The sequence below is a fragment of the Triturus cristatus genome, chromosome 6 (assembly GCF_964204655.1).
Source record: "Triturus cristatus chromosome 6, aTriCri1.1, whole genome shotgun sequence".
NCBI classification, from domain to species: Eukaryota; Metazoa; Chordata; class Amphibia; order Caudata; family Salamandridae; genus Triturus; species Triturus cristatus.
The window spans coordinates 979,890,285-979,918,067 of record NC_140589.1 but is presented as its reverse complement, the minus strand read 5'-3'; the positions used below and the strand labels follow the sequence as shown (position 1 = coordinate 979,918,067).

General features: G+C 45.8%; 1 protein-coding gene across 50 annotated transcripts in view; it reads right to left on the bottom strand.

Moving 5' to 3' along the window:
* LOC146820883 (uncharacterized) overlaps positions 1-27,783 on the bottom strand; it is a 1,936,624-nt gene that overhangs the window by 1,037,950 nt on the left and 870,891 nt on the right. For all 50 annotated transcript variants that reach the window (XM_085611721.1, XM_085611696.1, XM_085611722.1 and 47 more), the window contains one exon: positions 10,773-10,811. In XM_085611721.1, coding sequence (XP_085467847.1) covers positions 10,773-10,811 — 39 coding nt within the window. The remainder of the gene's footprint in view (positions 1-10,772; positions 10,812-27,783) is intronic.

The window sequence follows — 27,783 nt, the reverse complement described above, 5'->3', positions numbered from 1 at the left end:
CTATAGGTGCCCATCATTCAGGTTTTTCCTGATTGCTCTATTTTTTAGGGGAGGGCGTGGGGAGGCTCAGGGGAAGGGAGGATGGGGGAAGGGTGGTTTGCGCTTTGTTGGGTCCTTCACGGTTCTTGTCTAGGTGCTATTGGGAAAATGTGCTACTGTCTTGACAATGCAGAAAGCGTAATTATTTGCTGCTGTTGTGTCTTATGTTTTTTTTGTTGCTGGGTGGGTTCCTTCCTTGGTATTCTCTTACTTTATTTATTTTACTTATGCTTCACCATTGATGGAATTGGTATCGAGCAAGTATGTCAAACCTAATGCACTTTAGAATTGTTTCTCTGAATATCTGTGGTCTACATGATGCACGAAAGTGGCAGAAGGTTTCGCAGGGGGCGGACTTAGTCTGCCTCCAAGAAACACACATTGAAGGATCACGGACAAATCTCTTAAATACTATGGGATATACTCAGATTGGAGGGACATGACAGGGCGCTCACGTTAGAGGGGTAGCCATTTTGACCCAGGGTAACAGCCTGTTTCAGACCACACGAACAAAAACTGATCCTCTTGGGAGATGGGTTCTGGCAGAATGTAGGTTATCATCTAAGCCCTATTTCAACCTATGTTATAATATTTGGGGACCTCAACATCAACTTACTCTGCAACTGGGACATGGATACTCAAACGCATTACTCAGTTTTACAGGCCTTGAGGAACCTATTTCACACACATGGGCTGGTAGATGCTTGGTCCTGTTTAAAACCTAACCAACTGGGGTACATCTACTAATTTGTGCCCCATCAATCACATGCCCAACTTAAATATTTTTTGGTTTCATCTTCTTTGATTCAGGATATTAGCATCAATAGTATTCCACCATTCATGTCAGATCATAACCCTTTAATTCTTGGTATTAAGGGAAATCCTTTTGCGAGGAAGTTCCGACTTGGAGTTTTGAGAGGGCATTGTTGTTTAATAAAGATTGTCAAAATCACATGAAAAGCTGGATACAGGACTTTTTTGACAGACTTTTTTTGACAGAAACATTGGCTCCGCTCCAGTTAGGGTGGTCTGGGATGCCCTGAAGGTGTGTATTCGGAGGGAGACTCTACAGTGTTCTCTCAGAAAGAACAAACAGGAGAAATTGCAAATCTTGAAGCTTAAAAAAAAACTAGCAAGGGCTGAGGAAAAACTTATCAGGATTGTCCAGGAGGGGGAGGAAATTGAGCCGGTACAACTAGAAGCTGCAGCAGTAAGAGCAGAAATCGGTGCAATTTTGGCCGAGAAAGCTGCTGAAAATAGGGCCGCTGCACTGGAAAAAAACGAGGGAATTTAGTGAGCAAATCGGCCACCAGTTAGCTATGAGAACTAGGCAGCATCTCATGAACAACAGCATACATTCCATTTGGCACCTATCTGGTGGGATTACCAGCAAGACGAATAAAATTCAAACAGCCTTCCATTAGGTCCATCAAGATCTTCATACTGAGGAAGATGCCAGCTCTCTAGCTGCCAGACAAAAAGCTATAGACAACTTCCTAGACCCGATTTTGATATCACACCTCAGCATGGAGGATCATGAACATCTAGAGGATCCCCTTCTTGGGAGGAGATTGCCACAGCAATGTCTAGTCTGCCTTATGGCAAGGCGGCAGGCACCAATTGCATACCAGTAGAATTTTATAAAGTTTTTTCTACCCAGATTAAAGACATTTTTAAAACCCTTTTGGTCCAAGCTTTCAATGGCACGACCCCACCTTCATCTAGGTCAACAGCCAAAATTATCATCTTTCAAAAGAAGGTAAAATCTCTTCTGGAAATGGGCTCTTTCCGCCCTATAACGCTCATGAATGGAGATTCCAAAATCGACTCCAAGATCCTTGCTTCTCGGCTATCTGCTATAATTGAAAAACTTGTCTCGAAATGGCAACATGGGTTTATTCCCCAAAAAAGCACTACCGATCATATCCAGAGGACCATTACTCTGTTTGACACGGTACAGTCCACAGGAGACCCAATGGCGCTAATACTTCTCGATGCTGAAAAAGCTATTGATCGGGTTTCCTTGTTGTGTTTTTTGGAGCGCCATGCAGAGAATGGGTTTCGGGCCCAGGAATATCCAGGCTGTCAAGGCCCTATATACAAATCGCACGGCTAGGGTTTTGATGAATGGGCTATTGACATAGCAATTTGTAAGAACACGGGGGACACGCCAGGGCGGTCCCTTCTCCCCATTGCTCTTTGCAATTTATAACAACCCATTTATTAAAAAACTTGTAAGCAACCAAGGGATCCCGGCCATATATAGACACTATTCTAAAACCAAAATTATTGGAATGCTGCACCAGCCTCCAGCACCTATACAGAGGGCCCCGGTGAGGGGAGAAAAATGCAGTCACAGTATTTAGTGCTGCAGCGTGGTGACCAGCCCGATGCCTATGACAAGTTTAGAAGGTGAGTGAGGCACGGAGGTGCACCTCAACGGGTCGACTGGGACACTCCTGGGGGCTCCCTATAATTCAGCGCTCTATACTGGGGGCATAGTGAGACCTACTAATTCAAGGAATGGTCAGGCCCGGGCTTGCCTGACCCTAAAATGGCACCTAGAACACATCTGCAATGTCGCTGTGGGGGTTGACAGAGGACTAAATTCTGATGAGTAACAGGCTTTTATGCACAACTCCTTTTCAGCTTCACTCCCGCCAAGAGGATTGAAGGCAAGAACCATGGGTTGTCCCACAGTCTGTAGACTTTGGATTCTGTCCCTTAAACCTCTCATTTCCCTACTCTTGACCTGGGGGTGAGCTGGAGGACGAGGCAGATGGCGCTTCCCAGTAACACCATGACCGGTGTTTTTGATGGAACTATGACGAGGCCTACTGGGCGAATACCATAGCTGTTTTGTACTTACTGCGGAGCCCGAGCAACCTTGGCTGATGCCCGGTGGAGCTGTCCTATGCAGCTATAGAGGAGTTTGGTGCTGGTTCCCCACCCAGTTGGACATCTGACATTGTTTTCCTCATCCCCCAGTTGTGTTTCCTTCCCTCCCCCACCTCCTCCCTCCATGATTATTTGGCTGCCTCCCCTTTTCCAGCCCTTCGTAGAGCAACCTTGATTTGATCTTGTATATCCTGCCACTTTGGGATAATTGCTATCTGTGTCTGTGGGTCCTCCATCTTGGCGGTTTTGACCTATCGCCTGTTTGTCCTTTTCTTCTAGTCTTCTTCTAGTCTACTCCCCCCCTTAGGCCTTCCACACCTCTCCCCTCATATAGTATCTTTCATTTTGACTGCCTTGACTGCTTTGTTCCCCCTGTTGTACCTTTCCCCCTTGCCGGTCTGCCTGACTCTATCAGCATTCCTTACCCATCTTACATCTTACCCTGCATTCCCCCTCTACTTTACCTTCCTTTCCCCATAAGACGTACATCTTGGCTAATCTACACGCTAATACCTCATATTATTGTGTAATCTCATGTTTTTTGTTTTCTCCTATGTCGTTACTTGGCTCCTGTAATTGATGTAATTATGTAATCTGTACCTCTCTGATCCTCATGTAAAGCGCTCTGATACCTCCGGGTCTAGCCAGCACTATATAAAACTTTGCAAATAAATAGCTAAAATAAATTTAAAAACAATTCTTGCAGATAAGCCCTGTATTGCTACAAGACCGGCCTTCAGTATTAACAACGGAACTCTCCTCTCTGTTTGAACTGTTACTCTGGTCAGATGCTTGGGTGTGCTTTGGCGCCAGCTTGAATATGAGTATTATAAGAAGGTAAGGTTCAAGACCCTTATGGGAATCTATAAGGCCTTTATCGCTGTACACAAGTTATTGGAGATTGGCAGATGGAATTATTATACGCCCACTATGAGCAACAAGAACCTGCCAGATATATTTGAGGGCTCTTACTTTCTAACTTGGCTTCACTCCGGCATTAACAAACTGGGGGTCCTGTTTTCACCTGAAGGAGGTCTGGCATTCGAGGATCTTAAAATTCAATTTGGCTTAAGTCATAAAGAGGCCTTCAAATAGTTAGCTATCAGGAAATTGTTATCACGCAAGGCAGGAGGGCCCTCTGGGTTCACTAAATGCAAACTTATCGAAAGACTGTTAGATCTCATGATCCCCTGTATCTGGACCATCTATGTCATTCTTAACAGCTTAGACGATCTGGCTAAAATCTCTGGGAAATGGCAACGGAAATTAGATATCACCAAAAACGTCTTCCAATTAGCTCTTCAATCTACTCCAAGTGATTTACTTTCAGCCAATTTACAAAACCAATTTTACAAAACATGTTTATTTTTGTATTATGCCCTGAGTAAAATCGCGAAATGGGGAACTGACAGAGGCACTAACTGCCCCCGGTGTCGGAATGGAACGCAGACTCCATTCATATGTTTTCCACATATGAGAAACTTGACCACTTGCTAACTGAGATCCAAGGATTTCTCAGGGCAGTTCTATCTCGAGATATCCTGCTTACTCCCACCACAGTTTTACTGGGAGTGCAACACACCATAGACAGGAAAAGTGGAGGGGCCCCAATCATTTTCCCTATGGCAATTTATATGTTATGCATTACATCGGCCTGGCTGGATCCCAATCCTCCCATTTATTTCAGCAGTGGTTGGCCCGGCTACATTCAATACGCAACCTTGAAAAAGCTATTTACGCTAAGAAGGTATTCGGGCTAAACGGAAGTGTTTGGTAATCTGGGAACCTCTGTCCAGCTGGCTTTGTCAGACAAATCCACAATAAATTTAGGGAGGGGGCAATGCCACTTATTCCCGAGCTTGGCTGGCAGATTACAAGAGGAGTGGACAGTTTATTCATTCGAGATTTGAAGAAGGTTCTTGTCCATTATGCCATCTTTATGCACCATTTAGACTTTCTTTATGCACTTTGCAATTTCACATGGGTCACTTTATATTTGTGAATGTTTTTCTGAAAATTGATTATTTACATTTTGCACTTTATGGACGTTTGGGTCCTGGAGGAATGGGCTATGATTATCGCTCTCTACGAACTTGATGGCCTAATATGATGGCCTATTTTTTTAAGCAAAATGGACTGTTCTCTGATTGTTTACTTTTTTTTATTTTTGGGATGGATCGTGTTGGACCGGGAGGGTTAGGGAGGAGGGAGGGGGCCTTGAACTTCATTGCTCTGTTTTTTCCCGCTTGTTTGTATACTTAATGTGAATTTGAAAAAAAAAAAATTTGCAGGTTTTACTTCTAAGTTTAGCGGCCCTAGGCAGGTCTCTTATGTCGAACACTTCCATATAATTTGTTTTCAAGAAACATGGGCAATTGATAATACCTTTTGTCTGGAGGGTTTTACTACCTATTTTGTACCAGCAGTGCCTTTCACAGCTGGTAGGGCTAAGGGGGTTTAAACATGTTTGTCAAAAGCGAGTTGAGTGGGTTTACCGCAGATCTTAACTGGTAAGCTCACACACTGCAGGGTGTCCAACTTACATTGCCTGGTCATTCCCCAATGGTTTAAATTAATTTTTATAATACCAAGGGATGGCCCAAGCCCACCAGAATTTTCCGTCTGCATCACGCTTTGAGTTCGATTTTAGGAATGGAAAATGATCAACCCCTAATCGATTTTAATTGTCACCTGTGCAACCTCTAGCCAAAGGGTGGCGCCTCTCATGGTAGCTGTTGGGTGAATGAAGGCTTACATTATGTTCACTCAGAGGAGGGGAGGGAACTAAATGAGCTCCTGGATGTTTACAACCTAACGTTCTCCATGGAGAAATATGTGAATTCCTTGAACCCTGTTATTTGTCCATCTTGTAAAAGGAGGGGTAAAGGTTGACTTATTGATTTTATAATTGTCTCTGCACCATTATACCTCCTGATTTCACATTTTTGAATCCTTTTTAGTCCTTTCAGTGATCACAATCCATTATCCTTATCCTTGGACATTACCGTGGGCCCAAAATTACAGCCAAGGGCGGCCCTCACGAGATGGATAAAGGGGGATGGCTTAACTGGACTCAGATAGACCCTCAGCGCCTACAAATATCTCTTTTCTCTTCCTGTTTGCATGATTTTAACCTTTGTCTGAATAGTGACGCTGGCGGGTGGGTGGGCAGGGACTGGAAGCATATGAAGGCATAGTCTGAGGGTTAGTAAACTCTTGACAGTCGCAAACATGGGAGTCACAAACCCCAAAATGGTTTGACAGGGAATGCTCACAAACCTTGTGCCATTTCAAGGTAGCCTTGAAGCAGTCCCAGAGGGGAAGGCAACTGATTAGAAATTGCATTCAAGCCCATAAGGTGGCCCAAAAAGAGTGTAGATACAAGTTACAGGAGGCCTCCTGGAAAGAACTTTGTCGAGCCTCTGTCACAGGGCATAGTGGCCTTTTTTGGAGTGTTGTAAACAGGCCTTGTTTCTCTGAGGATTCTGGCCTGCTTTTCTGTCCCGAAGCAACAGTGGGTGGTTCATTTTGTAGGTATGTATAACCATGAGGAGGGAGTGACTGACAAAACTCCTGGGACACCGGCCAAAACTGGCAACCTAGTGGTCTTCCCCTTAGATGAAATTTAACAGGGAATCCTCACCTTGACCGGGCCCTGATAGTATACTCGTGTATTTGTTCAAAGCTAATATTGAGGTTTGGGTCCCGCTATTAATGCATGTTTTAAATGCAGCTGGATAGGAGGGGTTGCAGCCCTCCTGGTCTACTGCCATGATTGTCCTCATATTCAAGAAGGGGGACAAAGCGAACCCATAATGCTATCGGCCAATCTCACTACTGGATGCTACGGTCAAAGTTTTAGGGAGGGCAGTTTTAAATAGGCTGTGTGACTGGGCATAAGATAATAACATCTTGAGCAACGTCCAGCATGGTTTTACGGAAGGGAGGTCGACAGGTGACCAATGCCTCAACCTCCATCTAATTATCAATAAATACACTGTGGCTCGGTCTGAATCCCTGCATCTTGCGTTCATGGACTTGATGTCTGCCTTTGACAAGGTGAATCAAGCCAAACTGTGGCCACTGCTTAGTGAGCTGGGGGTCGATTCCAGTATTATGGCACTATTATCTGATCTACACTCAATGACCTCAGCGCACTTTTCTCAAAGATCAGCTTGCATCCGATCATTTTCAACTAGCTGTGGGGTTCGCTAGAGGCGGAAACTTGCACCCTTTTTGTTCACTTTGTATGTGAATGGGTTGAGTCCGCGCTCCTATGAGTATCGTCCGAATGTCCCAAGATCAAGAACAGATTTCTCCTCGTCTTGTTATGTGCGGACAATGCAGTTTTGATGGCTCGGACCGCACAGGGGTTGGATTTACTACTAACCAAATATGTGTCTTTCATGAGACTCCTGGACCTCTCAGTCAATTTTTTGAAGTCTCATGTAATGGTAGTGGGCCCTAAAACTACTAGCAGTAAGACCATTAATGTATCAAACCTTACTCTGTCTAAAGTCAGTGCCTTCCCTTACCTGGGAGTTCTATTTGATGCCAAAAATAGCTGGAAACCCCTGGAGGAGGCTAAATGATCATAGTCTGTTAAAACCTTAGGGGCTGTTTTTAGTTTTGCAGAGGCTAGGCTCAAGGGCACCTAGGGATCTTTTAAAAATGTATTAATCTCAGTGTATTGCACAGCTGCGATATGGGAGCGAGGCCTGGGGAGACACTAAGATAGATTGGATCCAAGTAATGGAAAATTATTCTCTGTCAAAGCGGGTCCATTTTCCCCCAGACCCCCCGGATTTTTATGTGCATGCGGAACTGGGGCCTGATAATGTCTCAGACCTAGTCGCCCTAAGACCGCTAATGTGCTGGATCAAGATCTGGAGCAGGGAGGAACTGAAGTTAAGCTGGCTGATTCTTGAGGACCGTTTGCCTCAGGACCGGGCATTGGGTTTCCCATGTTTAGCTCATGTTAAGGCATCTGTTTTTTCTTAGGTAGGCCTGACACTTTTCTGAATCCAACTACTCTCTCCGCCCTTGAGTTGGGGAGTGTTAAAAGATTGTTTCTGGAACTCTCCTGCTTGGAGAGAGAAAGCCTAGTACTCCAGAAGCCAGCAGGTAGGGGCCATATTCTTCTAAAAACCGTACAGAAGTTGGAGCCATACCTGGGTCTGGTTCCCTTGCAGCATGATAGGATTTTATTGGGCAGGTTTAGATTTAATCAACTGCATTATTTTCTGGCTTCCCCGCGTGGGTGGGTTGGGCCAGAGGGATGTGAATCCTGTGGCTCCGACAACGTATCTCCACAGGATTTGCTTCACTTTACAATGTTTCGTTCTTACTACAGTTGGCAGAGGAAGCGATTTTTAATACCTCTGCTTAAATCATTGCACTTTGAACAAGTCAGGCCTGTCTCGTAGAATTTCCAGTTGCTACCCACGGTCCAGGTGATTTTTACTGTTTTATCCATTTTACGGACTGTCTCGGCATCAAGGGAATCAAGACTTGATTAACTGTGTTATACGTTTCCTGTTTTTATAAGCAACTGTATTGCTTGTTATTGTTGTCATTTTATGAATTCGATTTTATTATATGGATTTGTACTCTTTTAAGGTGCTTTGATTTACTGAATAAACATACATATTGATTGATGAGCTCCAACTTTCACCAGGCAGATGAATATTTCCCTTGATGAGAGATAATCTTTCTTCCACAGCTGAGACAAAGGGCTGAGGTGTGTTGAGGAGTTCTGTTCCTCTAGCAGGATGGTGATCTGGGCTGTGCCAAGGAACCTAATGAACTTCAAACAGGCCTAACCTTTCTCAGGCAATTATTAACTGACACATGGGTAGGGCCCTCTTTTGCCCACTTAGTGAGGCAGGCAACAATCTCAGTAGGAGAGGTTTGAACTGACCACAGGGGAGGGTTTGCTCTTTCCTTGGCCTCACCACTGAGGTGGGCACAGGCGCTCTGCACAAAGGAAGAAAGTCCCTGCCTTCTTGGTCTTGGGCAGAAAGGAGTACTTTGGAATTGTTTTCAGTAGAGCATGCAGGACCTGCTGCAAAAGTGTCTTGTTGTACCCCTTAAAATATTTTCCCTATTGGTTAAGGTAGGCCAAGAAGTCACCCCCACACACAGTCTACAGCCAGGCATAACCGTGTCACCCCTGGGCACCCTCTTCAGAACACCACTGGACCTGTGGAAGACAGAAGAAGAACTATGCCTGCTCACAGTTGTACCCAGGACAAATAAGTGGACTACATGGATCATTTAATTAATCTCCTGTTAGGCTACAGGGAGACATCAAGCTGCTAGAAGCCCTCTTCCTGAAGAGTGCAGCTGATCAGTTTCAACAAGACCTGCCCTGGACCCTACTAGTGGCTTCCGCTGGAGTGAGTCTTGACCCCCCAAGTGCTGTTTCTGGGGCCCAGGGGCCCTTGGATTTGTCAAAGTGTACTCCTCTTAGCATCCTGAGAAACCTGGGACTTAGAATTTGTTTTGCTCCAAAGACCCCCAGAGGACCTGTTCAAACCTACTATGTAAATATGAAGAAGGTGCATTGCCTCTAGGCGAAGGAGACAGGTTGCTTCCACTTGGAGCTTTTCCACAGCATGAAACATAGTGTATAACGTTACTTCAAATGAAATATCAAACTTTTTTCACTTTTGTCTTTTATGTCTGATTAATTTAAAATGTTTTATGAATCACCACCAATTTAAACAAGATGTTGTGTTTTCCTAAATCACCAATAGTAAATGGCCTTACTTCAGTTCACATTAGAGAGATTTAGAGACCATTCTATAGTATAAACCCAGATACCCTAAGGGTATGCCATTTAGATTCAGAGGGACCAGAAATTGTGCAAATTCGTTCTATATAAATTAATACAGTAACAGAGTGCAAATGAATCATTTAGAGCTATCCTAAAATATCCATTATGGAGATGGCCACCGACCCATGTTGGACACCCCTTATCATTTGATGCTCACTGTCAATGCTCTCGCTCCATCTTCTCTGGAATAATTGTAACATATTCAATCAAGGTTGCATCTGCCTAGTGAGGTTAATTAACTAAACTGAGGACTGCCACATAACCTTTAAATTAATTAGAGATGTCCCTGTTTAAGTTTGGAAATCTGGATACTTAATTTGTGCTCTGATAGCTGGTAATTGGCAGTTACTCTAATTTTGGAAACTGGAGCTTATTTTTCATCCACAGCTTTTGTCCCAGAGCAACTTAGAGAAAAGCAAAAAAGGGAGAAAAGCAGGAGAATGAGAAGGATGGGAAAGAAGGACAATTGGAGAAAGCAGGGATGAAAAAACGGGCAAGAGTTAGATACAGGAGCGTGAAGTGTAAGGGGTGGGATAAAGCAGCATGAGGTGGAAGCCTTGATATTCCTTAATCCTGGCATTCAGTAGCTTTCAGGGAAGTCAGGCTCCAGAGAAAAATGCTAGGCCCCTGCTCTTCTTTTTTCACAATCGCACTTCAAATATCCTTCTTGTAAAAATTGTCCAGACACATGCAGAGGTCTATATATATTTATATTTCACATTATCCTGCAAGCAGGATAAAAGTGCATATTAACACAGCATGGCATTGCCATTATCCTTGGCTGTACTGTTTTTGAATTCAGAAATGCTATCTCAAGAAGTGACTGAAGTGAAGACTGACATAATTGAATTATTTCGCATGCATAAGGTTATGCTGTGAACTACAGATTCAAGGTAATTGCAGTGTAAACGGTTTTCTGAAATGACTGTTTCAAACAATAAGTTAAAAACCATGCATTATTGTTAAGAACAAATCAATGTAAATTGAGATAACTTACTTTGCACTTCTTTTGACTTTACCACAGCAGTCCTTGGTTCTAGAGGGGAACAATTAAACAAGATTTATGGATCCGGGTGTGCACAGGGTCAGTTGAATTCAGTTTTAGGAATTTTAGGTTTAAATATGGTCAGGACCACTAGAATTATACTGTTCTGCAGTAGTAATGGTTTTTAGGTCAACAGAAAAAGTTACCAAAAACAGCACTGCACGCAGTGTTGGGAGTTGGCGGGACTTTCCAATGGTTGTCTGGCCTCTTTTCAGTTGCTGATTGCCGCATAGCGGTGTTTGCCTGGCACCAATAATGCCGAGACAATATTGATGTCTTACAAAGTGAAAAAACGTAAATAATAGTGCCAAACAATGTACTTTATAATTCTGCATAATTGACCTTTTCTCGAGTCATATGTTGGTTATGTCTGCTGCATAATTTGATCTTCTGTAGCTGCATACTTTTTAAAGGCCCGGAATACATATCAATGTCCTCGGTATATCTATATTCGAACTACTGAAATCAAAGGGCATGCGAGGAATTCTGTATATAACATCTCGATCAGCTTCATTTAAGGTCTAGTCTAACTAGAAATTACTAGGTCCTGAATGTTTTAATCATATTAATCGTGCAGTAATGTTTTATTCTTTTTTATTCAGCTCTGTTTTAATTCAGCGATGAGCACACCAGGGCAACTGGTACCATGTGCTTTTCGTTTTTAAATGCTAATATTTGTGCTGTGTGTGCTTTTCTCAGAAATCATCATGCACCTCTTGTTTCTGGAACCCTTGCATACACTCAGTGACGCAATCTCTGTAAGTGCTATTTGGCCCTAAAATTGGTAGAAATGTGTTAAACAAATGCTAGTAATAAAACACTTAATTGGTTTAATTAGGAACTATGAATTACCTTTCCAAACGGCCATGGTAATAAGGGCCGGTGCTAGGCCTGGGCAGTGTGGGCAGCTGACCCGGGCCTAGCACTCATCTCACCAACTTGGGGCCCTGTGGTGTCGCTGGGGGCCTAAGCAGATAGGCTCTTGGTACAGGCCTAGCACGTGGTTCCTAATAACCACACGGGACACTTGTGTTGCTTGCTTGCCGTCTCCGCAGACGTGGCGCTTCTGCCTACGTGTCTGCGTGACGTCATATTTATTCCTGCACGTACAACGAACGTGCCCTGACGTGAACACCATCGCGTATCACGTCAGGGACGAGTATCGCGACACTACATTCCTCCCCAACACACAAAAACAAAAACAAATGATACAACCCCCCGGGTCCGTGATTACACCCCCAGGCATGGACAACAGGTTTCACAGTGTCCCTCACTCTGCAGCTTAAAGTCCCAACAATAAAACTTAAACAGTCTTACTTTACGTAGTCTCGTAACCGGCAAGAAGGCGCGGGGTGCGGCCTCAGGTCGTATCGCACTCCGCCACGTTCCACGGCAGCATCCTGACCTCCGCTCCCAGAGTCCTCCTCTACGTCGTTCTCTCCGGCCTCGGGCACGCCCGCTACTCCAGGCGACAAGGTCTCTGGCCGGTGCTGCGTAGTGTCATGTCCTTGACCTGTGGGCTCTACTCTCTCACCCGCCTGGCCCTCGGGCTCTGAGAGTCCTTCCTCTCGCGGCATGTCCCTCATGACCCTGTCCTGGCGTCGTTCATCCCCTCCGGAGGGCACGGGAATTTTCTTGAAGAATGAGACGTTCCTCGTTATTCTTTCAGCACCCTTCCGGGCTGTCACGCACGTGCCTCGGACTTTCTCCACCATCCAGGGCTGAGGTTCGAAATTCAAACGAAATTTGCCCCCTGGCACCCGATTACGAATTAGTACATGGTCACCTGGGGCTATTGGTGAGGACACAGCCCTCCGGCGGGCGTCGGCTTGGCCAAACGCTCCACGTCGATGCGCATCAATGGCACTGTCATTGGGAGTTTCGGGCTGCCATTCTGGGTGATGTGGTATTGAATCAGTGACAACTCGCCCCATTAGCAAGTGCGCGGGAGCCACTCCCGTGATGGAATGGGGCGTTTGGCGATAGCTACGGAGGAATGTGAAAATGACAAGTTCTACAGACTGGTTCTTTTCGTGGGCGATCCGTATCACTTTGTTGAGGGTCCTCATGAAGCGTTCTGCTTCTCCGTTCGCTTGAGGCCATCGGGGGGTGATTCGCCGGTGGTGAATCCCGAGAGCCTGTAGGTACACCGCGAAGTCTTGGCTCTGAAACGGTGATCCATTATCGGTTCTGATCTCTTTAACAATGCCATGGGTTGCCATGATTTTCTCGAGCTTCGGGATTACTTCCTGAGCACTCAGAACAGTCAGTATCTCAACCTCCGGATACTTGGAGTGATCATCTATGGCCACCAAGGTGTGCCGTCCGTCTGGCAGGCTGCCGAAGTCGACGCTGATCTTTGACCAGGGCCTCCTCGGGCGAGGCTCCATCACCACAGGGGCCGGCCGGGGCATTTCACCGGTTAGCTGACACGCCTGGCACTCTCGAACGGTAGCCTCCACAATTTCGTCCATGAGAGGGAACCATACTTTGGTTCGGAGTCGTGACTTAGTCTTGACCATGCCCTGGTGACCGATATGGGCTAGATCCACCACTCTTTGGGTGAGGGACATCGGTATGACCAGCCGGTGGCCTCTCAGCAGGCATCCAGTCTCGTCTTCCGTCAGTTCTGTCCTCACGTGGTACAAGCTCTCCATTATCTGCTTCGCCTGAGGCGTCAGGCTCTTCCACTCCTCTCGGGCGCGGGTCCAGCTGTTGTCTCGGACCGCCATTCTCGCTCTTTGTAGGCACTCGTCTTCACTGGTGGCCTGGGACAGGCTAGCCATGGACACTGGCCGGGGGCATGACCGCGCCGTGATGCACCGGACGTACTCTTCTGTTTCTGCCGCCTCTTTTATTTCTCTTGGAGTTGCTGTGCGGGGGTGGTGAGATAGGTAGTCTGCCGGGTTTCGCGCACCCGGCTGGTACTCAATCTTGCAGTTGTAGTCCTGCAGTTGCAACATCCACTTCTCTATCCTTGGCGGCGGCTTCGTTGAGGTGCCTGCGAACAGGGAGACCAATGGCTTATGGTCGGTGGTCACAACAAAGGGTTTGCCATAGACGTACAAGTGGAAGTGACGACACCCCCAATGAATGGCGATCGCCTCCTTTTCTATTTGGGAGTATCTCTGCTCCGTCTCAGTGAGTGACCGGCTGGCGAAGGCCACCGGGGCCCACTCCTCGGCATTCGTCTTCCGCTGCAGCAGGACTGCGCCCAGCCCGACTGGACCGGCATCGACGGCAATCTGTGTCAGCTTGGCCGGGTCGAAGAAGGCCAGCGTCGTGGCTTCTGAGAGTGCGTGTTTGACTTCCTCAAATGCTCTACTCTGGTCACTGTTCCATGTCCAGGGGGTTGATTCCTTTGTGAGTTCTCTCAGTGGCGCTGTGAGGTTCGCTAGATCCTTGATGAACCTGCCACAGTAATTCACCATTCCTAGAAAACTCCTCACCTCCGTGACATTTGCAGGAGCGGCTGCCTCCTTGATATCCTTGACCTTGTCCGGATCGGGGTTGACGCCATCAGCTGAGAAGATGTAGCCAAAGAACTGGATCTTCCGGCACAGGAATTCGCACTTCTCCCGATGTAGTGTGAGGCCTGCGTCTCGTATTCGTCGTAGCACCTGCACCAGCCTCTCGTTGTGTTCCGCTACCGTCGTGGCGTGTATCATGATGTCATCGCTGACGTTGAGCGCCCCGGGGATTCCAGCGATCAGCTCCTGTATTACATTCTGGAACACCTCCGCAGCGCTCGATACCCCGAAGCTCAGCCTCGTGTAACGCCTCAGACCTACATGGGTGGAGAATGTTGTTATGTTCCGGGACGCTTCGTCCAGAACTAACTGGTGATATCCCGAGCGTAGGTCCAGCTTTGAGAACCACTTGGCGCCGGCCATTTCCCCAACGATGTCATCGATAGTCGGGGTGATGTGTCGCTCCCTTTTGATGGCAACGTTCGGGAGCCTCATGTCCACACATATACGGACAGCGCCTGGCTGCTTGGGTTTCTTCGCCACGACAATTGGCGACACCCACGGGGTCGGTCCGGATACTTTCTCAATGATCCCCGCTGCCTCAAGCTTCTTCAATTCCGCTTCCACCAGTGGCCTGAGGTGGAATGCTATGCGGCGATGCCGGAGTGCTATCGGCTGGACCGTGGGATCGATATGTAGGTGAACTTCTTTCCCCCGGAACTTGCCTATCCCTTGAAAGATTTCCTCGAACTCCTCCAGAGTGTGGTGTACTGACTCTTGGTGTACCCCAAACGCGAAGGTTACCACTCCCAGATCTTCCGCCGCTCGACAGCCCAGGAGCATGCCTTGCCCGTCTTCGGTGACGTAGACATTCGACGTGATGGACCTTGTCCCATGGGATAACACCGTTCTGAACTTTCCTCGTACCTTTAACGGTTCTTCCTGTCCATAGGCGAATACTGTGATAGTCGAGGGTTGTAGTGGGGGCTGTGGACGCATGGACTTGTGCATTGCGGCAGCCATGATGTTGATGCTGGCTCCTGTGTCTACCACTGTTGTAACTTCCTCTGACCCTACTCGGATGCTGCATTGCGGCAGTCTCCTAGTCCGGCGGGCCGCCGTGCCTATCATGTGCACCCGGTGTATGACTTTTTCCTCCTCTTCATCGTCGTCCATGTCGCTGGCTCCCGGACCTCCTTCCTCGACCGTGTGCACGGCCTGGCGGGGCTTTCGGAAACCCTTCGATCGGCACACTTTCTCAAAGTGGTTGAAGCGTCCACACCCTCTGCATTTGGTCCCTCTTGCTGGGCACTCCGACGGGGCGTGGGGTGATCCACCACAGTATCCACAGGACTTTTGCTGTTCTTGAGCAGCCGGGGCTGGCTTTCGTCGGGGCCACCTCTGTTTCGGCTTGACTGCCACGGCATTGACCGGCTCGGCCTTCACTGGCACTTGCAGTGCCGCCTCCATGTGCGCAGCGCGCGCCTTGGACAGCTCCTTCGTTCGGCCCATCGTCAGGATGTCCGCTAGGGGCTTACCGGATTCCTCCAAGATTCTCTCCCTGAGCTTGGCGGACGCACACCCTTGTATTATCTGGCCTCTTATCTCCTCCGTCTCGTCTCGAAACCCACAGGTGGCCGCTAAGTTCTTTAGATGAGCGTAGAATTTGTCGAGCGACTCCTCCGGCGATTGGCGCGCCTGGCGAAATATGAAGCGTTCATAGTCGCGGTTTGCCATTGGCTCAAAGTATTCGTTGAGAGCTGCTATGAGCGTCGTGTGCGTCTTGGGGGTGGCTTCCGCGAGCGTCTTCACTATGTTGTGAATTTCCTTTCTACCTAGGTGAATTATCATTGCGCGCTTTTGATCTCTGTGGACCTTCGTGGCCTCGAAGAAGATGCGCACTCTGTCCTCCCAGTCTCTCCACCGGGCTGCTACCGTCGATGGGGACCCCTCGACGGAGAACGGCTCTATTGGCGGGATTGTCGCCATGTTGCGCGTGCGTGGCTTGCGCAGGGTTGGACCTCCCTCTCTCGTGCGCCCTCACGCTGGGCGAGACCTTCTGGCACGTGTGCGGCTGGCGCTAGGCGAGACCTCTTCTCCCTTGGGCAGTTCCGATTCCCCTGGGCGAGACCTTCTGGCACGTGTGTGGCTGGCGCTAGGCGAGACCCCTTCTCCCTTGGGCAGCTCAGATTCCCCAGGGGGGCGTGTGTGGGCCAGCCCCTCCCTTGTCCTGCGATATTGAGGGTTTATGCAAGCTCAGGGGCACTTGACCCTACCTTCCTGGGCCTCCGGTGAGCAGGACGACGCTGTGTGTTTTTCACTGTCTTGCTTCCGTTGTGTGGATGCAGGGCACGGCAGATGCTGCGCGCTCCCCAGGTCAGGAGGGCAGGGCACGTGAGGTCCTTGAAACGCGCTGGGGCGCCGATGGCAGAGACGGCCCCAGCGCGAGCAGCCAACCACAACGGAGCGCTCCGGCGCTTCCGCGCACGTCCTGGGCGGGCTATCAGCGCGGGGACTGCAGCGCGCTCCGGCGGGGCACGAGCACCACAAGCGAGGAGCGCTAACGGCCGCCACACCAACCGGACGCGCCGATTCTGAGCGGGGGCACGATCGCACCCTCGTCGCCAACTTGTGGTGTCGCTGGGGGCCTAAGCAGATAGGCTCTTGGTACAGGCCTAGCACGTGGAGCCTAATAACCACACGGGACACTTGTGTTGCTTGCTTGCCGTCTCCGCAGCCGTGGCGCTTCTGCCTACGTGTCTGCGTGACGTCATATTTATTCCTGCACGTACAACGAACGTGCCCTGACGTGAACACCATCGCGTATCACGTCAGGGACGAGTATCGCGACACTACAGGGCCCCACATCAGTGGGACACAGGCAGGCCACGGCACTCTGGTCCTCTTGTGACCCCAGACTTTCCATTTAAAAAAAGATGTCTTATTGCACTTGGACACACGGAAGGGGGACCCCACCCATGGGTCTTGCAGCTATTGTGAGGCTAGGGCCCCTCCGACAGTCCTAGGTGTGTCCTACATTTAGTCTTCCTCCCCGGCTGCCCACATAGAGGCACTGCAGGATTTTTTTAATGTTTTTATTTCATTAGTATTATTGCAGTTTAACCCCCCCCCCCAGTATTAACCCTCTTGGGTGATAAGCAACTCACACCTTCAGCGCTCTATGAACTGTAAAAGAGGTGCTTGTAGGTGGCTGAGAGGGAGGGGCTTTATCGATGAATGGTCAGGAGGAGTGGCATCTATTGAGATGCGAACAACCCTGAATGTGTCACGTTGTATGCAAATAATAGGGGCATCGACATTCACTTTCTGCCCACGGCCCCAAACATCTTAGAGCAGTGTCTGTTAGGAATTGCGATGTTGATGATGTAAGCAGACTTGGGTAGACCCTCAAAAAAAGGGGCAAATAAGTACATCGTTCATGTGTGCATGGATTCTTATTTACAAAGCCATTTAGAGGGATGAATATAGCTCCATTTATTCTTGTTGGGTATCCATAAACAACTGGCAGGTGAAGATGGTTTCACAACTGCGTAATTGTACGCTATTAATGCATATAATTATGTATCATTAGCCCCTCAAAACAGGTGGAGGATCAATCTGTGATATGCCCTGATTGCCTGAGAACACACCCAAACTCATAAGTGTATTGACTCTTGCAAAGTATTTACTGGCCCTTTCCCACCCTGTAAATGATCGCATATCAACTCCAGCAAAGAGCCCAGTTTCTAAGAAATTGAAACAAACAATAAATCAAGCATTACGGCAACTTCAGAAATCACCGGGAAATCAGAACTTACAGCATTCTCTTCGTGACACAAAGGCCCTTCTTAAGCGAAGAAGATGAAACAGGAAAAGAACCGTAAACATCGAATTTTGGGCTAAACAAGTTCTGGTAATCTGTAAATAAATTATATAGGCCGAATCATCACGGCATCAACTCTAATATTACCGAAGCGGCCTGGGTAGACTTTCTCTTTAATCATTTTAATGAAATAGAGCAAATAGCTACCCCACCCATACATCAGGGACCTGAGAGACCCAGCAGGACCGCAAAGGAGTTGATACAACAATGCCCACCTTCACCAGAAGAAAGGGAAAGAACAGTGCCAATCCAACATCAACAGGGAACAACTTCAAATTCCGTACACAACGACACATTGAGACTAGAGGAGGAGCACAGCAGTCAAGCAGTTCAACAGATAAAGAAACAAATAGCAAGGGGCAGATTGGCTGGAGCCCCTGGCCCTAATGGCATCCCACCAATGCTGTTTAAAAATGACCCGGATTATTGGAGCAACGTACTTGCACCCGTTTTTAAGTTTGCAGCTAGAAATTTCACAATTCCTGAGTCATGGAGAGGCTCAATCGTACGCCTAATTTACAAACAAAGTGCGAGGTCGGCGCCGAAAAACTACCGCCTGATAGACCTGATGGATATCGAGGCAAAATACTATGCGGGACTCATCGTAAATGACCTAGCCACTTGGGCCAATGAGAATCACATAATCCTGCCAACGCACACTGGGTTTCGGAAAGGGCAAGGCACAATAACCAACATAATGGCGCTGACCTAACTCATGGACACAGCAAAACAGGGAAAATACCCCCTCTTATTTTGTTTCATTGAGTTTGTAGCTACATTTGACCATGTTGACCGAACAAAACTTTGGCAAAAACTGGACAGTTGGGGGATACCTTCCCCTCTCCTACACCAATTAAGGAACCTGCATACTAACACATGGGCCAGGATAAAGCTTGACGAAGGTCTACATATATCAAAAAAAATCTCTACCACAAAAGGGCTAAAACAAGGGTGCATTCTAGCCCCCTTGCTTTTTAACCTTTTCTTAGCAGACCTTCCAGGGGAGCTGAATAGCTGTGCAGCCCACACACCAAAATTGGGAAACATGACTTTGTCAAACTTGTTATATGCGGACGACTTAGTTTTGATATGTCGGACCCCAATTGGACTTCAGCGCCTACTGAACGCAATTTATAGATTCTCACAACAAAATGCACTAGAAATAAACTTCAAGAAAAGAAAAACTATGGCAGTCAATTATCACAAGAAGAAACATCTCAATTGGTTTCTTGTTGGCCATTGTTTGGAACAAGTAGCAAGTTACAAGTATCTAGGGGTAATACTGGATCAAAACAAATCGCCGAAACCGCAAATGGAATCCTTGCGGAAAGAGGGGGTAATGACCTATCTAGTCGTAAAGCCACTAAAGAAGCTCTTACCAGACCTGACGCTCGCCCCTTTGTTAAGGGTCCTGCAAGCTAAACTTCAGCCTACAATAACCTATGTGAGTGAAACGATGAAGGGTAATGACGCAACAATTCTTGACAACATAATATCCAACTCTTACCGAGTGATCTTTCAACTCCCCAGAAACGTCTCCCCAGCCCAAATACGGTTGGAATTTGGGCTTCAAAATCAGTCATTGGAACGAAGAGGAGCATACGTGAAATGTTGGCATAAGATCAAAGGCGATGATAAAGGATCCCTGAATGACCAACTCTGGAGGGAACTGTCCCGCTCAGGAAAAACGCCAGCAAGTGATTACCTCCAGGAATCCATTACTCTTCTAGGTCTAACAGACTTGTGGAACACCTCGATGAATCATTTCGCTTTTAAAAGAAAACTGTAACAAAGGTAACCTGCTTATTATCTGCCATAGAGGACAAAAAAGCTTTAACCAAACGATCTCACGGCTGGGTGGTCCTAAATACATACAAAGCACTTAAACCCCAACCCTACTTGAAAACGGGAATACAAATTAATATCAAGGAAAAATTCGTCAAACTCCGGCTGGGGGTTGGGCCCTTTAATCAATTCCTATCTCCTTGGGAGAGAAAAGAAGGAGACCATTCTTGTCGTTTATGTGGCTGTGGTGTTGAGGATGTCATCCACATTATATGCACCTGTAACATGCTAAACGACATAAGGATAACCTTGCTAAAGCCAGTGTTCAGACAGCATGGAGCTAGGTTTCGCAGATAAGGGGTAATGGTGTGTTTTAATCCAGAGCTGGTGCAGCTAAATTGCCGGCTAACTAAATTCCTTGATATAACTGCAAAAAGACTGAAACCCGGACTGAGTTGGCCAAGGACCAATTACCTCAATAATAGACATAATTTCTACAAGAACGGACACAGTTGAAACAAAACTTATAAGTCAAATATGATTAATGCGTAGAAAGTTTTAATAATTTGAGTATTTTTCTAACGATTTGAATTACTTTATTTATTCTTACTTCGATAAACATCGGGAATTTTTAATAATGTTTTTATCATAAAGTGTAACATATTTCCTTTTAAAGCATTTGTGTATGCAATGGTTTTAATTAATCAAGCATAATAAAATGAACTCCAAACTCCAGCAAAGAGCTAGAGTTAGTCCCCTTCCAGGGCTGGAAGGGGAATGTAATATTATTGTTATTTTCTGGGTTATGATATGAGTCACTTGTAGAGAAGGTCTCTTGGCGCGAGTAGCAGAGAGAAGCATCAATCACCAATTTAGCTATAGGATTGTCTGAGCAACCAAGGTTTTAAGAGACTCCTGAATTTCCCATAGTTGGATACTGAGCTAATATTCAAGGGGAGGGTGTTCCATGTGGGAGGAGCCAGAACAGAAAACCTGCCCCCTCCTAGCCTTTTCCTTTTGCTTCTTGCACCATTAGTAAATTGAGATGAGCTGATCTCAGATCCTCAGTGGGCATGTGGTGCTGAAGTCTGGTCGATATAAAACCGGGGCTTTTTTTGGCATTATACTGGCGTGAAGTAGCAGGAAATGGGTGATAAAATTCAAATGTGTTCCCTACAGGCGCCCCAACAATCCTTAGGATGACACTGCGTACATAACTGTGTTGTGCTTCACTGCAAAGGCTTTTCATGACATGGCCATTGGATCACTTCCGGAGCAGGCTGCTGTTCACTTGTTGCAGGCTTTGGATTTTTGCATCATTAAGGATTTCCTGAGAATCGATTTACCATTTGTTGAAAGCTCCCCACCCCTGAAACATTCTCACATTAGAAAAATCACATATAAAAATGCAATTTGGACTATATTTCATTAACTTTCTTCTTATGAAGGAGGCAAAGCAATTTCATATTTCCGTTCTAAAAGAATTATTAAAAGAGTGTGAGTCACTTATACATCTGACATGATAAAAAATAGTTTGCCATCAGGGGAAAAATTGTTCATAATCTTAATTTGCTGCTTCCTTGGGAGATTCCAATTTCATAAGGGCATTCTGATTAGCAGAGAAGCCTGCTTCTGCTTCTCAGCAGTGGTATTTAAGTTATGGTTATTTCTGGCTTCCAAAACAAGTATTTCTGTTGAAGCCTTGCATTCTAATGGACATTGCATTAACGGATAATGAATACCCTGTCAGAGCACTGGAAAGTTGGAAGCAAATTAATATCGCCCTGGTCAGGAGAGGATATTTCTCTGCAGAATTTAGCACTGATGCTGGCTTCAGTTCATATTTGAAAGAGATGAGATGCAGTTTTAAATTGCTGGAACTGCAACAAAATGTAAATGGGTTGCAAATTGCAAATGAGGCAATAATAGAGCTTTTGGAGCCCAGGTGAAAATGAACATCAGTGCGCTACATAATGGTCAAGGGTGCAACTAGACCTAAACTTCTGGGAGTGTGGCATAGAGGTCAGCCAATGCAGGCTTGCTTAATAGTTCAAAAAATGGGTGGGAGCTATGCTATAAGGCAATACAAGAAAATAGAGGGATACAATATGCATTTTAAACGCACTGGTTTACAATATTTTGATCACAATGTCTGGTAAAAAATAGAAGGTATATTTTTTCCTAGGATATGCACAAGGATATGTTCTTTTTAAATCGCCTATTCGAGAATAATTGCTCACACATTATCAATCACACATGCAGACAATCATCATATGCAGTTGTGTCAGTCTGACTTATAAAGGATTTCGTTAACGTTCTGGATGTTTTAACAAACATGTAGAAGGATGATAATCCCATTTTATTCGTGGATTTTAGATAAGATTTTGTATATACGACATTTTTATTTGCTTTTTTTCTTTTATGGTGCAATGCCGAAATAAAGACTGCATAACGTTAAAGATAAAACAAACGTGTTCTAATGGGTTTGAAAATGTCTGTATGCTACTGAGAGTTTTAAAAAGGTGAATGAGTGATTTGATAACTAGAAAGCAATTTCCACAGATTTAAATACAAAGCACTTCTGAACCAGTTTTCGCAAAATTATTTCAAGACAGTGACCCTTTTTGCCAGTTCTGTCCCTGAAATGACAGTGACCTCGTGAAATACTTGTTTTCATCTTCAGAGAGATTCTGCTGTCTGACTGTTGACCAAAGGAGCATTTTCAATCTACTCATTAGGATGTTGCAGTATATGCTTGTTTGAAGAACCACACATTTACAGTTCTTATAGAACATTGAGTTTGGTGGGTTAACAACCTGATTTAGAGGTGTGTGACTGATTCCTAATACATCTTCTTTTCCTCCTCAGATTGGATATGTCAGTGCCAACCAGTTTGCAATATTAATGCCTGTTAATTACTGTGACAGGAACCTGTGCTATCCTTAATTAACCCCTTTGCTGTGGCGGGAATTCCGCCGCAGCGCTGGGAGATGCGGGGGGCAGCGCGGTGGCGCTGTGCTCATGACAGAGCCGCTCCGTCATGAGCCACGGTTGAGCTGTGCTCATGATGGAGCGGTTCCGTCATGACTCCGCCCAGTTACGTTGTCCCCCCGCACAGGCGGGGAAACAGCGCCGCGTGGGCGGAGCGGCCGCCAACGGTCGTGGCATGACGGAACCACTCCGTCATGAGCACACGCAACCGTGACTCATGACGGAGCGGTTCCGTCATGAGCGGGGAAGGGGTTAAAATGAAGTAGATGTTGTTAACAACACACATTGAGCAGTTCCCAATTGAGATGGCCTAGCGACATTCATGCGGGAAGCCACCAGGCCTAAAGAACTAACAAAGAATGCCTTTGCAACAATTGCCTTTAATACCATTGCAACAAATGATGCTCGAACAAGTAAAGGATACAACTATTCTTTCAAGCTTAAGACCATATAGAATGTGTGGCTGATGGGCAATGTGCTGCAAAGATGTTAATCAAACTGAAACAGAAATTGTGCCTCTGAACGGTATTTGTTATAATAAGAACTACCATGCTTTCAATTCTGCTCTGAAACCCCTACCACACAAAATGTAAAATCCGCTAAAATATCGAAGTTGATTAAAAAATATTGCATGGACAATGTTTTTTTAGAGTTGTTACACATTTCTCAAAATTTCCTGTGTAAAATAATTATCATAGTCTCTGTAATTGGTCCTTAATGTAATGTGTATACTACTTATGAGAATTAGTGTGACTTGGGAGCAGAAATGGACAGCCTTGAATGGGGTATCAAGAGAAACACCAGGCAGGCAACACGGTTACCAGCTTTTCATTGTACATGGTAACATTGTAACACTGGGAGGTAGTTTATTTATTGTAAAATGTATTTTCATGGATAATCTATTATACTCAATATCAGAATTAGGTTGCTTTTGACAGACCTAACATTAGTTTATTTGCAGAATAAGGTTTCAACAAGCATTATGTCAGGGAGGTGTGACTCCCAACTAATTAATGTACTCTTAGCTTGGTAGCTGGGTCTGAGAGACCTGAGTTGGGAATGCTATGTCTGTTCCTGTTTTCCTCCTTGAGAGGCAAGCATGAAAGACAAAGCTGTGACCTTTGCTGTAAACAGAGAGAGAGAGAGAGACAGAGACAGACAGACAGAGAGAGATACTCATCTGGTGTCTGAATTTCAAAATGTGAAAGCAGATAACCTAAAATCAGTACTGGATTGTCTGTTTATCCAAATTCTGTGATCCCAGTCAAATATTTAATTTCACAAGGTCTCCTTTTCCTTTGTTATCTGATGTGAACTCAATTTTAAACACAAGTTACAGATGTGCACTTTACAAGCCTCTCTTCTGTTTGATTTACTAGACTATGCTGTTGCTCCACCTACAATAAGAAACTAGGCCGTGTTTAAGGATTACATCAGCTGAAGTTTCTGGGGGTGGGTGGAGGGCCTCCACCCTTCTAATTACAGTTGAAATGGAAGTTAATGGCAAAGGGCAATTTCTATCTTCTTATTTACTTCATAACAAAGGCACCCAGTGCCATAGCCAGCCTAGCCCACACTCTGCTCTCCAAAGAGGACGTCAAGCAGACCAGGCAATTTTACATATGCACATGCGGTAGTGCACATGTTCCAATGATATGGTGGCCATTGCAGCATTGAAATGTAGCTGCCTGTGGGTTGACATGCTGCCAGCCCAGGTCTGCAATACTTGTTGTCCTCAGGGACCTCCCAGTAACGACGCAATGCAGGGTCACATTTTGAAGCAGCCCCTGGCATGTGCAGTCACAGCCCTGTACTCCCAGGGCTCCTTGTGGATCATCTACAGCTGCCTTTCCACCATGCTCCCTTTATCAAGTCATCACTGGGTGACAAATTGGGAAGAGGAGGGTTTGCAGCCTTTGGAAGATGGCCTGATGTCACAGAGTCGTGAGACTCAACTCATGGCTCTTTGAGGCAGTGGCACATGTTGCATGCTGTAAACAGAATGCACTGCACAATTCTTCTGCACCTCGTGTGATCTCTTTAGAACATTCCAGCTAGTGAGAGGATTTCAGGAGCGGTCAGCTTGTGAAGTAGAGACGCCGCAGGCTGTTGGTGTGCAGTAACTCTGTCTGCGACACCAACTGGACAATACAATTTTTGGGTGAGTAGTTGCCTCTCCTTCACTCTTCATCCCTCACTCTATCTTTACCCTTGCCTTCTCTTCCTCTCTCCCTTGACCTTACTTTTTCTTCTTCTCGCTGTCCTTCTCACGTTAATCACTTCTCCTTTTCCCGCAATTTCTGTAAAGACTGCAGCAGGAAATAAATTAGACACTTGTCGGGGCTTTGTCAGCAAAAGCATTATAAAATGTGCATTGCTGAGAAGAAAAAATAAACAATGCTTCTGAAAGTGACATAGCCCAAGCATTTGCATTCTGTGTCCAGAAAGTAAGTTACCTAATTAAATTAAATTAGGCAACTTACTTTCTAAAAACAAAACATAAGTGCTGCATAAATGACCACTTTTCATACACATTGGTCTTGGTTGCTTCACAGAGAGTCAGAATTTAGAATGCTGCCTCTTAACGTGAGCCATGTGCCAATGAAATGCATTTACCCTTGAGCACTTCAATTGGAGAAATAGAGCAACATTCACACATATCATATATCGCTAGTGCAGTGGCCTTGATTATTATAGAGGAGCATTATAGCCTAAATAAATCAAACATAATAGTTTTTTGTACAACTGGTATTTTGAACTCACATATTTAAAAGTGCCTTGATTTGTGACAATAAATACAATTGAGTTTAGTGAAATACAATATTTGTCTAAGATCACATAATTTATGTAGTAAAGCTGTGATTTATCCAGATTTTCTGGTTTCACTTTGTACAAATCAGCCACTGAATGGGTATCTAGTTGTCTTTCATTGTGTTTTAAAGCTTTGTTTTTAACCTCTTTGTGCAGTTTCCACATAGTGCAAGCATGACCCGAATGAATTGAAGTGCTTTCAATGAGCACCAATTACATTGGATAAGTTTACATTCCTTTTTTGTAGGTACAGGGGAGAGTAGGTGATTTACCCTGAATCACTGGATGGCAAGCCATCGCAGAGAAGTCTAACTTGTTCATGGTTTCCCAGTTCAATACTTGACAGCTCTGGCTGTAACACCACATCCTACGTAGAGGGAAGGTGGGAGGCTGAAGCCAGTATAATATATAAACGCCCTCGACACATTATAGATCCAACAAACATGCTGAGATGGGCCAGGGACATACTGCGAGCAAGAGCAAGAGCTGAGATTGAGATACTGTATACCTTCAATTCCCCTAGCCAGCAATCCACAACTGCCTTCACTAGAAGATCGGGATGCCATGGCAAGAGCACGGTGACTAAGCATCACTAAATATGAAGATCTGTATCCCAATGATGAGTTCCTCGAGCAACTGTCTCCAGACACTACACCGCCTCCCGGTTTTTCTGATATATTGTTATACCACCGCATACGTGCCACATGTTGCCAACTACACAGCACATTTCCAAACTCCCCTCCCACCTTGCAGGCCCTGGAGCACATTACCACTACTTCATCACCAGGTAAATTAATCACACAGTTGTATGCATCCATGAAGCAACACTCTCCAGTGACGATGCCAAAATCCAGAGACAACTGGAAAACAGAGCTACACCCACAAATCACAGAAGAGAAATGGCAATTCTGCTGAGCACAACTTGAGGTGCTGTCCCCCAACAACAAGCTGAGACTGATTCATTTCAAGTTTCTAAACCAATATTACAGAACGCCTAAGCAGTTGCACCATATGGGCGCACAAGCTGATGTATAATGTTGGAAATGTCACACTGATCAAGCAAGTTTCCTACATTTAGCCTGGGAGTGTCCCTCTGTTGCCACGTACTGGAGAGAAATTTTTCACAAAATAAGTGAAATCCTGATGGACTGCCTAAAACCCACTCCCCTACTGGGGCTACTGGGCTATGTTAAAGTAGCCCCGATCGAGACCCGTAGACTTCTGGCTATGCTGTTATTGCTAGTGAAATGCAGGGTCGCTATGAAATGGGGCAGACCACACCTTCCTTGAGTTAAAGACTGGATCCTCGATGCTACTTTTTGCCAGGAACAACTAACCACCTTTTGGGAACTGATGCCCACTGCCTCCAGACCTAAAGATATATGGGGTTCTTTCCTTACCTGGTTGAGAGTGTCTGCCCGCGAGGCATCGGGCTCACCTGAACCACTCACTTGATAGTTAAGATGTATTGTTACCTAGCAGTCACAATACACTTCTACACATCCAGTCCCGCCTTTCCACACCGCAAGATACTCCTTCATTCACAGCAGTATAGAACCACTTCTAGAACCTACGAGGTCACACATGTGCCATACAGTACTGAAACACAAATGGTATTATTCAATCCTCTGTAATGAGAATCGATGCAGCCATATTTCCCACTAAAAAGTTTATGACGATGTTATTATTGTTTACATTTTTTTATAATCAACAATGTACAGTGATGTCCCTATATATTCAAATGTCATTCTGCTGTAACAAAGTGTAGGGAAACAGCATTTACAACGCTGCTACTACCACGCAGGTAGGTAACAATGCGGTCATTACAACGACCGCGTTGTTACCACACGTGGCTTTACATTGCAAGTCGTTTCTACGACTTGCACTAGGTGGCGTCCAACACATTCCCTGCTGTTGCGCTAACTGGAGTAGGAATAGTAATTTATACTATTCCTAAGTCCAGCGACCCACCTAGCGCAAGTCGTAGAAACGACTTACGATGTAAAGCCACGCGTGGTAACAA